Genomic DNA, 15405 nt, shown 5'->3' with positions numbered 1-15405 from the left:
AAGCTGAAGGAGTCTCCGCTGAAGGAGTCTCCGCTGAAGGAGTCTAAGCTGAAGGAGTCTAAACTGAAGGAGTCTAAGCTGAAGGAGTCTAAGCTGAAGGAGTCTAAGCTGAAGGAGTCTAAGCTGATGGAGTCTAAGCTGAAGGAGTCTCCGCTGAAGGAGTCTAAGCTGAAGGAGTCTCCCCTGAAGGAGTCTCCGCTGAAGGAGTCTAAGCTGAAGGAGTCTAAGCTGAAGGAGTCTAAGCTGAAGGAGACTAAGCTGAAGGAGTCTAAGCTAAGGGAGTCTAAGCTGAAAGGGACTAAGCTGGAGGACTCTCCGCTGAAGGAGTCTAAGCTGAAGAAGTCTCCGCTGAAGGAGTCTAAGCTGAAGGAGTCTAAGCTGAAGGAGACTAAGCTGAAGGAGTCTAAGCTAAGGGAGTCTAAGCTGAAGGAGTCGAAGCTGAAGGAGTCTAAGCTAAGGGAGTCTAAGCTGAAGGAGTCTAAGCTGAAGGAGTCTAAGCTGAAGGAGTCTAAGCTGAAGGAGACTAAGCTGAAGGAGTCTAAGCTGAAGGAGTCTAAGCTGAAGGAGTCTAAGCTAAGGGAGTCTAAGCTGAAGGAGTCTAAGCTGAAGGAGTCTAAGCTGAAGGAGTCTAAACTGAAGGAGTCTAAGCTGAAGGAGTCTAAACTGAAGGAGTCTAAGCTGAAGGAGTCTAAGCTGAAGGAGTCTAAGCTGAAGGAGTCTAAGATGAAGGAGTCTAAGCTGAAGGAGTCTCCGCTGAAGGAGTCTAAGCTGAAGGAGTCTCCGCTGAAGGAGTCTCCGCTGAAGGAGTCAAAGCTGAAGGAGTCTAAGCTGTAGGTCTAAGCTGAAGGAGTCTCCGCTGAAGGAGTTTATGCTGAAGGAGACTAAGCTGAAGGAGTCTAAGCTGAAGGAGTCTAAGCTGAAGGAGTCTAAGCTGAAGGAGTCTAAACTGAAGGAGTCTTAGCTAAAGGAGTCTAAGATGAAGAAGTCTAAGCTGAAGGAGTCTAAGCTGAAGAAGTCTAAGCTGAAGGAGTCTAAGCTGAAGGAGTCTAAGCTAAGGAAGTCTAAGCTGAAGGAGACTTAACTAAGGAAGTCTAAGCTGAAGGAGTCTAAGCTGAAGGAGTCTAAGCTGAAAGAGACTAAGCTGAAGGAGTCTCCGCTGAAGGAGTCTAAGCTGAAGGAGTCTAAACTGAAGGAGTCTAAGCTGAAGGAGACTAAGCTGAAGGAGTCTAAGCTAAGGGAGTCTAAGCTGAAGGAGTCTAAGCTGAAGGAGTCTAAACTGAAGGAGTCTAAGCTGAAGGAGTCTAAACTGAAGGAGTCTAAGCTGAAAGAGACTAAGCTGAAGGAGTCTCAGCTGAAGGAGTCTAAGCTGAAGGAGTCTAAACTGAAGGAGTCTAAGCTGAAGGAGACTAAGCTGAAGGAGTCTAAGCTAAGGGAGTCTAAGCTGAAGGAGTCTAAGCTGAAGGAGTCTAAACTGAAGGAGTCTAAGCTGAAAGAGACTAAGCTGAAGGAGTCTCCGCTGAAGGAGTCTAAGCTGAAGGAGTCTAAACTGAAGGAGTCTAAGCTGAAGGAGACTAAGCTGAAGGAGTCTAAGCTAAGGGAGTCTAAGCTGAAGGAGTCTAAGCTGAAGGAGACTTAACTAAGGAAGTCTAAGCTGAAGGAGTCTAAGCTGAAGGAGTCTAAGCTGAAAGAGACTAAGCTGAAGGAGTCTCCGCTGAAGGAGTCTAAGCTGAAGGAGTCTAAACTGAAGGAGTCTAAGCTGAAGGAGACTAAGCTGAAGGAGTCTAAGCTAAGGGAGTCTAAGCTGAAGGAGTCTAAGCTGAAGGAGTCTAAACTGAAGGAGTCTAAGCTGAAGGAGTCTAAACTGAAGGAGTCTAAGCTGAAGGAGTCTAAGCTGAAGGAGTCTAAGCTGAAGGAGTCTAAGCTGAAGGAGTCTAAGATGAAGGAGTCTAAGCTAAGGGAGTCTCCGCTGAAGGAGTCTAAGCTGAAGGAGTCTCCGCTGAAGGAGTCTCCGCTGAAGGAGTCTCCGCTGAAGGAGTCTCCGCTGAAGGAGTCTAAGCTGAAGGAGTCTAAGCTGAAGGAGTCTAAGCTGAAGGAGTCTAAGCTGAAGGAGTCTAAACTGAAGGAGTCTAAGCTAAAGGAGTCTAAGCTGAAGAAGTCTAAGCTGAAGGAGTCTAAGCTGAAGAAGTCTAAGCTGAAGGAGTCTAAGCTGAAGGAGTCTAAGCTAAGGAAGTCTAAGCTGAAGGAGACTTAACCAAGGAAGTCTAAGCTGAAGGAGTCTAAGCTGAAGGAGTCCAAGCTAAGGAAGTCTAAGCTGAAGGAGTCTAAGCTGAAGGAGTCTAAACTGAAAGAGACTAAGCTGAAGGAGTCTCCGCTGAAGGAGTCTAAGCTGAAGGAGTCTAAACTGAAGGAGTCTAAGCTGAAGGAGTCTAAACTGAAGGAGTCTAAGCTGAAGGAGTCTAAGCTGAAGGAGTCTAAGATGAAGGAGTCTAAGCTGAAGGAGTCTCCGCTGAAGGAGTCTAAGCTGAAGGAGTCTCCGCTGAAGGAGTCTAAGCTGAAGGACTCTAAGCTGAAGGAGTCTAAACTGAAGGAGTCTAAACTGAAGGAGTCTAAGCTGAAGGAGTCTAAGATGAAGGAGTCTAAGCTGAAGGAGTCTCCGCTGAAGGAGTCTCCGCTGAAGGAGTCTAAGCTGAAGGAGTCTAAACTGAAGGAGTCTAAGCTGAAGGAGTCTCCGCTGAAGGAGTCTCCGCTGAAGGAGTCTAAGCTGATGGAGTCTAAGCTGAAGGAGTCTCCGCTGAAGGAGTCTAAGCTGAAGGAGTCTCCGCTGAAGGAGTCTCCGCTGAAGGAGTCTAAGCTGAAGGAGTCTAAGCTGAAGGAGTCTAAGCTGAAGGAGACTAAGCTGAAGGAGTCTAAGCTGAAGGAGTCTAAGATGAAGGAGTCTAAGCTGAAGGAGTCTAAGCTGAAGGAGACTAAGCTGAAGGAGTCTAAGCTAAGGGAGTCTAAGCTGAAGGAGACTAAGCTGAAGGAGTCTAAGCTAAGGGAGTCTAAGCTGAAGGAGTCTAAGCTGAAGGAGTTTTAGCTGAAGGAGACTAAGCTGAAGGAGTCTAAGCTAAGGGAGTCTAAGCTGAAGGAGTCTAAGCTGAAGGAGTCTAAGCTAAGGGAGTCTAAGCTGAAGGAGTCTAAGCTGAAGGAGTCTAAGCTGAAGGAGACTAAGCTGAAGGAGTCTAAGCTGAAGGAAACTAAGCTGAAGGAGTCTAAGCTAAGGGAGTCTAAGCTGAAGGAGTCTAAGCTGAAGGAGTCTAAGCTGAAGGAGTCTAAACTGAAGGAGTCTAAACTGAAGGAGTCTAAGCTGAAGGAGTCTAAGCTGAAGGAGTCTAAGATGAAGGAGTCTAAGCTGAAGGAGATCTCCGCTGAAGGAGTCTAAGCTGAAGGAGTCTCCGCTGAAGGAGTCTCCGCTGAAGGAGTCTAAGCTGAAGGAGTCTAAGCTGAAGGAGTCTAAACTGAAGGAGTCTAAGCTGAAGGAGTCTAAGCTGAAGGAGTCTAAGCTGAAGGAGTCTAAGCTGAAGGAGTCTTAGCTAAATGGAGTCCCCGCTGAAGGAGTCTCCGCTGAAGGAGTCTAAGCTGAAGGAGTCTAGACTGGAGTCTAAGCTGAAGGAGTCTAAGATGAAGGAGTCTAAGCTGAAGGAGTCTAAGCTGAAGGAGTCTCCGCTGAAGGAGTCTAAGCTGAAGGAGTCTAAACTGAAGGAGTCTAAACTGAAGGAGTCTCCGCTGAAGGAGTCTTAGCTAAATGAAGTCCCCGCTGAAGGAGTCTAAGCTGAAGGAGTTTTAGCTGAAGGAGTCGAAGCTGAAGGAGTCGAAGCTGAATGAGTCTAAGCTGAAGGAGTCTAAGCTGAAGGAGTCCCCGCTGAAGGAGTCTAAGCTGAAGGAGTCTCAGCTGAAGGAGTCTGAGCTGAAGGAGTCTCCGCTGAAGGAGTCTCCGCTGAAGGAGTCTAAGCTGAAGGAGTCTCTGTTGATGGAGTCTAAGATGAAGGAGTCTAAGCTGAAGGAGTCTAAGATGAAGGAGTCTAAGCTGATGGAGTCTAAGCTGAAGGAGTCTAAACTGATGGAGTCTAAGCTGAAGGAGTCTCTGTTGATGGAGTCTAAGATGAAGGAGTCTAAGCTGATGGAGTCTAAGATGAAGGAGTCTAAGCTGATGGAGTCTAAGTTGAAGGAGTCTAAACTGATGGAGTCTAAGCTGAAGGAGTCTAAGCTGAAGGAGTCTAAGCTGAAGGAGTCTCTGTTGATGGAGTCTAAGATGAAGGAGTCTCTGTTGATGGAGTCTAAGATGAAGGAGTCTAAGCTGAAGGAGTCTCTGTTGATGGAGTCTAAGATGAAGGAGTCTAAGCTGAAGGAGTCTAAGATGAAGGAGTCTAAGCTGATGGAGTCTAAGCTGAAGGAGTCTAAACTGAAGGAGTCTAAGCTGAAGGAGTCTAAGCTGATGGAGTCTAAGCTGAAGGAGACTAAGCTGAAGGAGTCTAAGCTGAAGGAGTCTAAGCTGATGGAGTCTAAGCTGAAGGAGTCTAAGCTGAAGGAGTCTAAACTGATGGAGACTAAGCTGAAGGAGACTAAGCTGAAGGAGTCTAAGCTGATGGAGTCTAAGCTGAAGGAGTCTAAGCTGAAAGAGTCTAAGCTGATGGAGTCTAAGCTGAAGGAGTCTAAGCTGATGGAGTCTAAGCTGAAGGAGTCTAAGCTGAAGGAGTCTAAACTGAAGGAGTCTAAACTGAAGGAGTCTCCGCTGAAGGAGTCTTAGCTAAATGAAGTCCCCGCTGAAGGAGTCTAAGCTGAAGGAGTCGAAGCTGAAGGAGTCGAAGCTGAAGGAGTCGAAGCTGAATGAGTCTAAGCTGAAGGAGTCTAAGCTGAAGGAGTCCCCGCTGAAGGAGTCTAAGCTGAAGGAGTCTCAGCTGAAGGAGTCTAAGCTGAAGGAGTCGAAGCTGAAGTAGTCAAAGCTGAAGGAGTCTAAGCTGAAGGAGTCTGAGCTGAAGGAGTCTCCGCTGAAGGAGTCTCCGCTGAAGGAGTCTAAGCTGAAGGAGTCTAAGCTGAAGGAGTCTCTGTTGATGGAGTCTAAGATGAAGGAGTCTAAGCTGAAGGAGTCTAAGATGAAGGAGTCTAAGCTGATGGAGTCTAAGCTGAAGGAGTCTAAACTGATGGAGTCTAAGCTGAAGGAGTCTCTGTTGATGGAGTCTAAGATGAAGGAGTCTAAGCTGAAGTAGTCAAAGCTGAAGGAGTCTAAGCTGATGGAGTCTAAGTTGAAGGAGTCTAAACTGATGGAGTCTAAGCTGAAGGAGTCTAAGCTGATGGAGTCTAAGCTGAAGGAGTCTCTGTTGATGGAGTCTAAGATGAAGGAGTCTAAGCTGATGGAGTCTAAGCTGAAGGAGACTAAGCTGAAGGAGTCTAAGCTGAAGGAGTCTAAACTGATGGAGTCTAAGCTGAAGGAGTCTCTGTTGATGGAGTCTAAGATGAAGGAGTCTAAGCTGAAGGAGTCTCTGTTGATGGAGTCTAAGATGAAGGAGTCTAAGCTGAAGGAGTCTCTGTTGATGGAGTCTAAGATGAAGGAGTCTAAGCTGAAGGAGTCTAAGATGAAGGAGTCTAAGCTGATGGAGTCTAAGCTGAAGGAGTCTAAACTGAAGGAGTCTAAGCTGAAGGAGTCTAAGCTGATGGAGTCTAAGCTGAAGGAGACTAAGCTGAAGGAGTCTAAGCTGAAGGAGTCTAAGCTGATGGAGTCTAAGCTGAAGGAGTCTAAGCTGAAGGAGTCTAAACTGATGGAGTCTAAGCTGAAGGAGTCTAAGCTGATGGAGACTAAGCTGAAGGAGACTAAGCTGAAGGAGTCTAAGCTGATGGAGTCTAAGCTGAAGGAGTCTAAGCTGAAAGAGTCTAAGCTGATGGAGTCTAAGCTGAAGGAGTCTAAGCTGATGGAGTCTAAGCTGAAGGAGTCTAAGCTGATGGAGTCTAAGCTGAAGGAGTCTAAGCTGAAGGAGTCTAAGCTGAAGGAGACTAAGCTGAAGGAGTCTAAGCTGAAGGAGTCTAAGCTGAAGGAGACTAAGCTGAAGGAGTCTAAGCTGAAGGAGTCCAAGCTGAGGGAGTCTCTGTAGCACCGAGTCCTGACCCAGCTGTAGTGCTGATTCAGCTGTTTATTACACCATTTCACCGTTCCTGTGTCAGAGTCTCAGCTACATTTGATCTGCAGAGAGGGGAAGAAGCTCAGAAAACCAATGAGTCATTGTGGCAGAAATTAGACTAGAAACTACTGAAGACTACACACTCCAGCCGCTCTTACAGCAGGAGCTTCTGCTTTTCTTGGATTGATCTGAGAGCAGAGTGAGTCCCTTCACATTTCTGATTCAGTGAGACAGGCTGAAACATCATCCAGGGCTCTGCAGAGCTGTTCTCAACATTTTTTTCACATTTTCAGGAGAAAAACAGCCAGAAAATGGAAACTATTTCAGAAGGGAAAGGCAGAAACGTTTCTTCATCCCTGCTGCAGACATGCAGAGGTTTTAATGTCTCTACAGGATGAATTTAATCGAGATGAAGAGGAAATACAAGAGCAGCAGACTGTATGAACTTCTAAGAATGAGAGACGCCAGATGCTGCCTTCAGGTGGGCTCCTGTTTATCTGGTTTATGACGTCCTAAGTTGAATATTCTGTGGAGCTCCTGTTCTCCACTCAGAGATGGTGGAGCCCATGGTGGGTGCATTCTTCCACGGTTCTTCAGAACTCTGTGGACTAGAGTTGGAGAGAAGCCCAGTAGACCAGAACTCTGGTTGTCAGTGTGGTCCAAACCTTATGGCACTGATACACAGCTGCAGGTGTCCTGCATGAGCTAGCTCTGAGCACCTGGAGCTGCCACTCACACACACCTGTTCAGCAGGTACACACTCTAGGAGAACCACACCTGATCCCCGTCCCCCCCCAAAGTCAGCAGAATGCGGATTATCTAGTGTAGAGCTGCAGCAATAGATTCCTTTTGTAGTCGAGTTCTCTATCGATTCCTCCGGCGATTAATCGAGCTCTGCATCGAGCCGTCTGGCAATTAATCGAGTGATCTGTCGGTTAATCAGGTGCTCTAATAAGGAATATTGCATTTTTTTAATCAGTCACTTTGGCTTTTTCTAGAGAAGCAGTACTAGACAAATGAGAAAAGAAGCTGGTCCCTTAAATGAACTACTTCTATATTAAAAACTGGTATTAACAGGTTTTCTAAAGAAAACATATTTAACAAAGTGAACATGAAGTTCTGAAGACAGTTTACATTTCTTAAAGTCAGAAGGACAGGAAGTTAAATAATGACATTAGATTATGCCATATTTGGGGTTTTAGGGATCCTCTCCCAGGAAATGTTTGGTGCCAACTCTTTATTTCTTCTACTGTAGTTTGTTTTTATTTTCCAGTTTGTCATTAAAGTAAAGGGACACTTAACCATTTTAACATCCTCTGCTTTATGAATGAATGTAATATTTCACATTATAGCCAGAATAAAGCTCCATCATTCACACAGAGGTCTGATGATGGCTGAAAGGTCAACCTTTAGATTACAGGAATATGGTCCATTTTTTAAAGGGTGATCACTTTTAATTTTTGGGCTTTTTTTGTTTGTGATTCTTCCACCATAATAATCTGACCTTTAAGACCATCCACTGACACGGAGAACACATTTAAAGGGATAAAGCTGCCTCTGTGACCTGTTGAATCCTGACTGGATGATGATGAACTTTGACCTATTTTGTCTCAGTCTGTCTGTGGCAATAGTGTTTCTGTTTAACTGGTGTCGATTCATTATCAATGTAAGTCTCATCAAACTATTTGTGATGCTGAAACTTTTTGAAAAATCCACTGGAATCAAGATGTCAGTGCGCTGAATTTAAATAATTTATAATTAAATGTATAACGTCAGCACGCGAGAGAGAGAGAGAGAGAGAGAGAGAGAGGGAAAGCACCAAAACAGGACTTGAATCGTGAAGCCTGACTGTCTTCTGTAAAACTGTCGGGTCAATCAGAGAAGTTTATGAATTCCCTGAAGTCTGCAGACACAAACTGAGCGCTGTCTCACTCCAGCGAGTCATGCAGGCAGCGTGTAAACTCAGAGATCTCCGTAGGTTTACCGGTGCAGGCGTGGCGCCTTATCTGCCATGGAGCTGCAGCCACTGGATGTGAACGCAGGACGAGTGCCTGGAAACATCACTGCATCCACTTCTTCTTCATGATTTTCACGCCTCGTATCATAAATGTTACATTATAGTAACAGTGAAAACATGGGCATTGTGCCACATGACCAGCCATCCATGCGAAACACAGCACGCCACGCAACACACGGCGTGATACAGTGTGGGCGTATATGGATATATGACTGATTCAAGCGAAGCCTCGAGGAATTTTTTGAATCAAAATACCCGGATAATTGGAGGAATCGTTTCAGCTCTAATCTGTTGGTTTAACCCCGAATTTCCATATACAGCGTGCGCGCCGCGGGTTTGCTCCGACCGAAAGGCAAGCGACCTCAACCCTAAAGCAGGTACAGTTGTGTTTATGTCTGTAAGCGTACATAACCTTGGTTAGTAACAACAGCAGCATGCTTGCTTTCATTGCACAGCAGTAGATTTTTGCCAGTAACCAGTACGTCCATATTTCCAAACTTAGCCGATACAGTACAGCCAACTGTTTTAGAGTCACAAAGCCTTTCCTGAAGTACTGCTGGCCCGTCACTCTGATTAACTCTCCTACTTAGATAGCAGGTTTACAAAGTCAAAGACAATCCTGACAAAACGCAAAAATGTGCGAAAGCCGACATCAGCAGACGTTTTTATATTGTGTTGATATTATCAGGCTTCTGCTCCATCCATCTTAGCATAGCTAACATTAGCATGTTTGTAGTGTCCCATAATTCAGACCATATTCAGGAATGTTCCCTCAGAAAGTTCAAGTTAAGCTCCACCACCTTAAACTTCCTCTGAACTCAAATTTTAGCATCAGCTAAGATTCTGCAGATCCTGCAGTGGTGCCAGGCGTTAGACCCATCCCCTCTAAACTCATTACTTCCCTTTAAAAGAACAGCAGGAGAAACAGCTGGAGTTTAAAAGCTTCACGCATACTTCTGAGGGAAAAGGAGACTTCAGTGTCATCAGTGATTCTGCAGCATTTCACCCAGAAAGCAGGATCAGCCAGGAAGAAGAGAGAACCTCTGAGGAGTTAAAAATAGCCCCATAAGAGTTAGAGCGAGGGAGGGGGGAAAATCATGAAGATGATGTGTGTTTCCATTCTGGGACCCACGGACACAACAGGCAGCTCCTTAAAACAACCTCAGCGATTGTGAACCACAGCCTGGCCTACAGAGTCCAGCAGCTGGATTCAATTAGGGGCTTTCTTAAAGGGGGCAGACCCGGTCCACAGCACAGCTCACTCTAGCACACAGATCAGGGTCTTAAAGGGGGCAGACCTGGTCCACAGCACGGCTCACTCTAACACACAGATCAGGGTCTTAAAGGGGGCAGACCTGGTCCACAGCACAGCTCACTCTAACACACAGATCAGGGTCTTAAAGGGGGCAGACCTGGTCCACAGCACAGCTCACTCTAACACACAGATCAGGGTCTTAAAGGGGGCAGACCTGGTCCACAGCACGGCTCACTCTAGCAACAGATCAGGGTCTTAAAGGGGGCAGACCTGGTCCACAGCACAGCTCACTCTAACACACAGATCAGGGTCTTAAAGGGGGCAGACCTGGTCCACAGCACAGCTCACTCTAACACACAGATCAGGGTCTTAAAGGGGGCAGACCTGGTCCACAGCACAGCTCACTCTAACACACAGATCAGGGTCTTAAAGGGGGCAGACCTGGTCCACAGCACAGCTCACTCTAGCACACAGATCAGGGTCTTAAAGGGGGCAGACCTGGTCCACAGCACGGCTCACTCTAGCAACAGATCAGGGTCTTAAAGGGGGCAGACCTGGTCCACAGCACAGCTCACTCTAACACACAGATCAGGGTCTTAAAGGGGGCAGACCTGGTTCACAGCACAGCTCACTCTAACACACAGATCAGGGTCTTAAAGGGGGCAGACCTGGTCCACAGCACAGCTCACTCTAGCACACAGATCAGGGTCTTAAAGGGGGCAGACCTGGTCCACAGCACAGCTCACTCTAGCACACAGATCAGGGTCTTAAAGGGGGCAGACCTGGTCCACAGCACAGCTCACTCTAGCACACAGATCAGGGTCTTAAAGGGGGCAGACCTGGTCCACAGTTAGATCATTGCAGTGACAAAAACAAGGTCACACACTTCCACAGAAGCTGCTCTGACCTTTGAACCGTCTCTGCGTGAAACAGAGAGGAACAGAGCGACACAAAAAGGAGATATCTGACAAAAAAACTGCTGCGCTGTGTTCGCCATGTCGGCCAGGATCACATTTCACCGCCACTCTGTGCTTCATCAGCAACCCCGGGCCGTTTTAAGGACAGATTCATGAGAGGAACTAAAACAAAAGCAGCTTTAAAGGATTATTCCACCAGCTTTAGGCAAACTAGTTGGTTTGTTCTATCAGATCTGAGAAATATTTAATGCTGGGACGGCTTCCTCTGTCTGAGTCTGACACCAACATCTGCTCAGGAGATACCATAGCTGGGTTAGTTAGCGCTGTAGTGTTCTGGGACGTCCTACATGTGGCAGTGTAGTCTGATAAAGGAAGCACAGAAGCCATCCTTATTCATTCATACCATGGTGGCATTATCAGCTGATTGTTTTAAAGTGACCTAGAGTTAATGCTGCTAGTCACTGTTCTAAAAACTGATGTGGTTATTAGAGAAGAACTGAGCGTGTGCTGCAGAGAAAATAAAGTCCTAATTTTCTGTCATCACATAATGAGAGATGGAGACGAGGAACTGGCCCAGAAACTCCACAGAGAAGAGCGTTTCCTCAAAGACGTCTACGTGTCAGGGATTGTAAAATGACGCCAGCATACAGTAAAGTTGACTGTAAACATAAAAATACATGATTGTTGTTTTCTTATGGCTGCTGGAGAACAGGTGGTCAACAACGACCATGACGCCGCTGCTAGTGAGGTCACCCCCCCACAGACCGGCGCCGAGGCTTCATGGGCTCAGAGGAAGAGTCAAACAACAGACATGTTCTCCATATAAACTAGACTGATAAGAACATCAGTGTTAACAGACATGTTCTCCATATAAACTAGACTGATAAGAACATCAGTGTTAACAGACATGTTCTATGTTCTAACTAGACTGATAAGAACATCAGTGTTAACAGACATGTTCTATGTTCTAACTAGACTGATAAGAACATCAGTGTTAACAGACATGTTCTCCATATAAACTAGACTGATAAGAACATCAGTGTTAACAGACATGTTCTCCATATAAACTAGACTGATAAGAACATCAGTGTTAACAGACATGTTCTCCATATAAACTAGACTGATAAGAACATCAGTGTTAACAGACATGTTCTCCATATAAACTAGACTGATAAGAACATCAGTGTTAACAGACATGTTCTCCATATAAACTAGACTGATAAGAACATCAGTGTTAACAGACATGTTCTCCATATAAACTAGACTGATAAGAACATCAGTGTTAACAGACATGTTCTCCATATAAACTAGACTGATAAGAACATCAGTGTTAACAGACATGTTCTATGTTCTAACTAGACTGATAAGAACATCAGTGTTAACAGACATGTTCTATGTTCTAACTAGACTGATAAGAACATCAGTGTTAACAGACATGTTCTCCATATAAACTAGACTGATAAGAACATCAGTGTTAACAGACATGTTCTCCATATAAACTAGACTGATAAGAACATCAGTGTTAACAGACATGTTCTCCATATAAACTAGACTGATAAGAACATCAGTGTTAACAGACATGTTCTCCATATAAACTAGACTGATAAGAACATCAGTGTTAACAGACATGTTCTCCATATAAACTAGACTGATAAGAACATCAGTGTTAACAGACATGTTCTCCATATAAACTAGACTGATAAGAACATCAGTGTTAACAGACATGTTCTCCATATAAACTAGACTGATAAGAACATCAGTGTTAACAGACATGTTCTCCATATAAACTAGACTGATAAGAACATCAGTGTTAACAGACATGTTCTCCATATAAACTAGACTGATAAGAACATCAGTGTTAACAGACATGTTCTATGTTCTAACTAGACTGATAAGAACATCAGTGTTAACAGACATGTTCTATGTTCTAACTAGACTGATAAGAACATCAGTGTTAACAGACATGTTCTATGTTCTAACTAGACTGATAAGAACATCAGTGTTAACAGACATGTTCTCCATATAAACTAGACTGATAAGAACATCAGTGTTAACAGACATGTTCTATGTTCTAACTAGACTGATAAGAACATCAGTGTTAACAGACATGTTCTCCATATAAACTAGACTGATAAGAACATCAGTGTTAACAGACATGTTCTCCATATAAACTAGACTGATAAGAACATCAGTGTTAACAGACATGTTCTCCATATAAACTAGACTGATAAGAACATCAGTGTTAACAGACATGTTCTCCATATAAACTAGACTGATAAGAACATCAGTGTTAACAGACATGTTCTCCATATAAACTAGACTGATAAGAACATCAGTGTTAACAGACATGTTCTCCATATAAACTAGACTGATAAGAACATCAGTGTTAACAGACATGTTCTATGTTCTAACTAGACTGATAAGAACATCAGTGTTAACAGACATGTTCTATGTTCTAACTAGACTGATAAGAACATCAGTGTTAACAGACATGTTCTATGTTCTAACTAGACTGATAAGAACATCAGTGTTAACAGACATGTTCTATGTTCTAACTAGACTGATAAGAACATCAGTGTTAACAGACATGTTCTCCATATAAACTAGACTGATAAGAACATCAGTGTTAACAGACATGTTCTCCATATAAACTAGACTGATAAGAACATCAGTGTTAACAGACATGTTCTATGTTCTAACTAGACTGATAAGAACATCAGTGTTAACAGACATGTTCTATGTTCTAACTAGACTGATAAGAACATCAGTGTTAACAGACATGTTCTATGTTCTAACTAGACTGATAAGAACATCAGTGTTAACAGACATGTTCTCCATATAAACTAGACTGATAAGAACATCAGTGTTAACAGACATGTTCTATGTTCTAACTAGACTGATAAGAACATCAGTGTTAACAGACATGTTCTCCATATAAACTAGACTGATAAGAACATCAGTGTTAACAGACATGTTCTAGATTAAAACTAGACTGATAAGAACATCAGTGTTAACAGACATGTTCTCCATATAAACTAGACTGATAAGAACATCAGTGTTAACAGACATGTTCTCCATATAAACTAGACTGATAAGAACATCAGTGTTAACAGACATGTTCTATGTTCTAACTAGACTGATAAGAACATCAGTGTTAACAGACATGTTCTATGTTCTAACTAGACTGATAAGAACATCAGTGTTAACAGACATGTTCTATGTTCTAACTAGACTGATAAGAACATCAGTGTTAACAGACATGTTCTCCATATAAACTAGACTGATAAGAACATCAGTGTTAACAGACATGTTCTATGTTCTAACTAGACTGATAAGAACATCAGTGTTAACAGACATGTTCTATGTTCTAACTAGACTGATAAGAACATCAGTGAGCAGACATGTTCTCCATATAAACTAGACTGATAAGAACATCAGTGTTAACAGACATATTCTCCTATAAACTAGACTGATAAGAACATCAGTGTTAACAGACATGTTAATGTTCCTAGACTGATAAGAACATCAGTGTTAACAGCATATTCATGTTCTAACTAGACTGATAGAACATCCCAGTGTTAACAGACATCTAAAGGTGTTCCTAGCAGACTGATAAGAATAATCCCAGTGTCTGCAGACATGTTTCATGTTCCAGACTGATAAGAACATCATGTTAACAGACATGTTCTCCATATAAATGCAACTGATAAGACAGCAGTGAGAGACAGACATATTCTCCTAAACTGACTGATAAGAACATCAGTGAACAGACATGTTCTATATAAACTAGACTGATAAGAACATCAGCAACAGACATGTTCTAAGTTCATGACTGATAAGACATCAGTGAACAGACATGTTCTAGTAACTAGCTGATAAGAACATCAGTGTTAACAGACATGTTCTATGTTCTAACTAGATGTAAGAGTTTTCATGAACAGTCCACAGAAACACCCTCCTCTTCATCATTTCTTCATCTCACAGACACATTTAGGTTCTTACCTCATGGCGAAAGTGTTGTCGAGCCAAATATCTCACCAACTCCTCTGGGTATCGACGGTAGAGTCGCAGTTCTGTCCAAAAGTTCCCCGCTCTCTCCAAAGCTACAGGCGTCCGGATGAATGAGGCTCCACAGTCAGGAGGCTATCCGGTTAAAACGACTAAAGGGCTTTAAAGGGGACCAGCCAGCATTCAGCAATCCAGCATTCCGGCTTCGCTGTAAGGAAACATCAGTGCCTTAAAGTGTAAACCGTGTCAGCTTTGACGCTCTTCGTCGGCGTGATGCGGCGCTGTGCCGCTCCGGTACCGCTCTGCCGCTCTGCCGCCGCGAGGACAGGGCTGCAACACGTGCTGCGTTCACGGACACTCTGGAAGTTTGGGCTTTGAAGCTGCGCAGTCCGACTAACGGCACAGCCTCCAAAGATCCTGCGTGCACATATGAGGACTTTTTATATTTTTACTCTCCTAAAAGATAGAGAGGAATTCTTCAGTTCTTCTGGTCCAGTTTTAGAAATATTTGTCAAGAATTTCCATCAAAGTTTAAGTAATTTACGTGGAATATCTCTCGATGTACAGGAATTTTCGTAGAAATTTTTGAGGATATTTTTGCATATGTTGAAGAACTTAATTCATTTTTTTCTTTTTTGGATGAATGGATGGTTTGATGATGGTTTGATGATGGATGATAGATGGATGGATGGATGGATGGTTGGATGATGGATGGATAGATGGATAGATGGATGGATGGATATGGTTAAAAGACAAAAAGAAAAGCATACAAAACAAAACAAATGTGTGTACCACAGATGCATGATCCAAAGCATTCCGTGCTTCGCTGTGTGACTCAGAATCACTCGTAAGCAAAGTGTAAAACTACCGTGTGTGCACTAATCACATAATTTGACGCTCATTTCGTCGGCGTATGCGGCGCTGGGCTGGTGTTGCCGCCCTGCCGTGCAGGCAGGCTGCAACAGGCTGCCTTTCTCATCACATCTGGAAGTTTGGGCATTTAAGCTGCGCATCTGACTAAGGCACAGCCTTTAAAGTCACATGCGTCACAAGGAG

General features: G+C 43.9%; 1 protein-coding gene across 1 annotated transcript in view; it reads right to left on the bottom strand.

Moving 5' to 3' along the window:
• Positions 1–14500, bottom strand: part of enah (ENAH actin regulator) — a 313726-nt gene extending 299226 nt beyond the window's left edge. The window contains exon 1 of the mRNA XM_041806187.1: positions 14344–14500. Within this exon, the coding sequence (XP_041662121.1) occupies positions 14344–14348 (5 nt within the window). The 5' untranslated portion in view covers positions 14349–14500. The remainder of the gene's footprint in view (positions 1–14343) is intronic.
• Between the last annotated feature and the right edge of the window lie 905 nt (positions 14501–15405).

Source organism: Cheilinus undulatus, linkage group 14, assembly GCF_018320785.1.
Source record: "Cheilinus undulatus linkage group 14, ASM1832078v1, whole genome shotgun sequence".
NCBI classification, from domain to species: domain Eukaryota; kingdom Metazoa; phylum Chordata; class Actinopteri; order Labriformes; family Labridae; genus Cheilinus; species Cheilinus undulatus.
The sequence above is the reverse complement of the archived record's forward strand: the minus strand, read 5'-3'. Positions and strand labels throughout refer to the sequence as shown.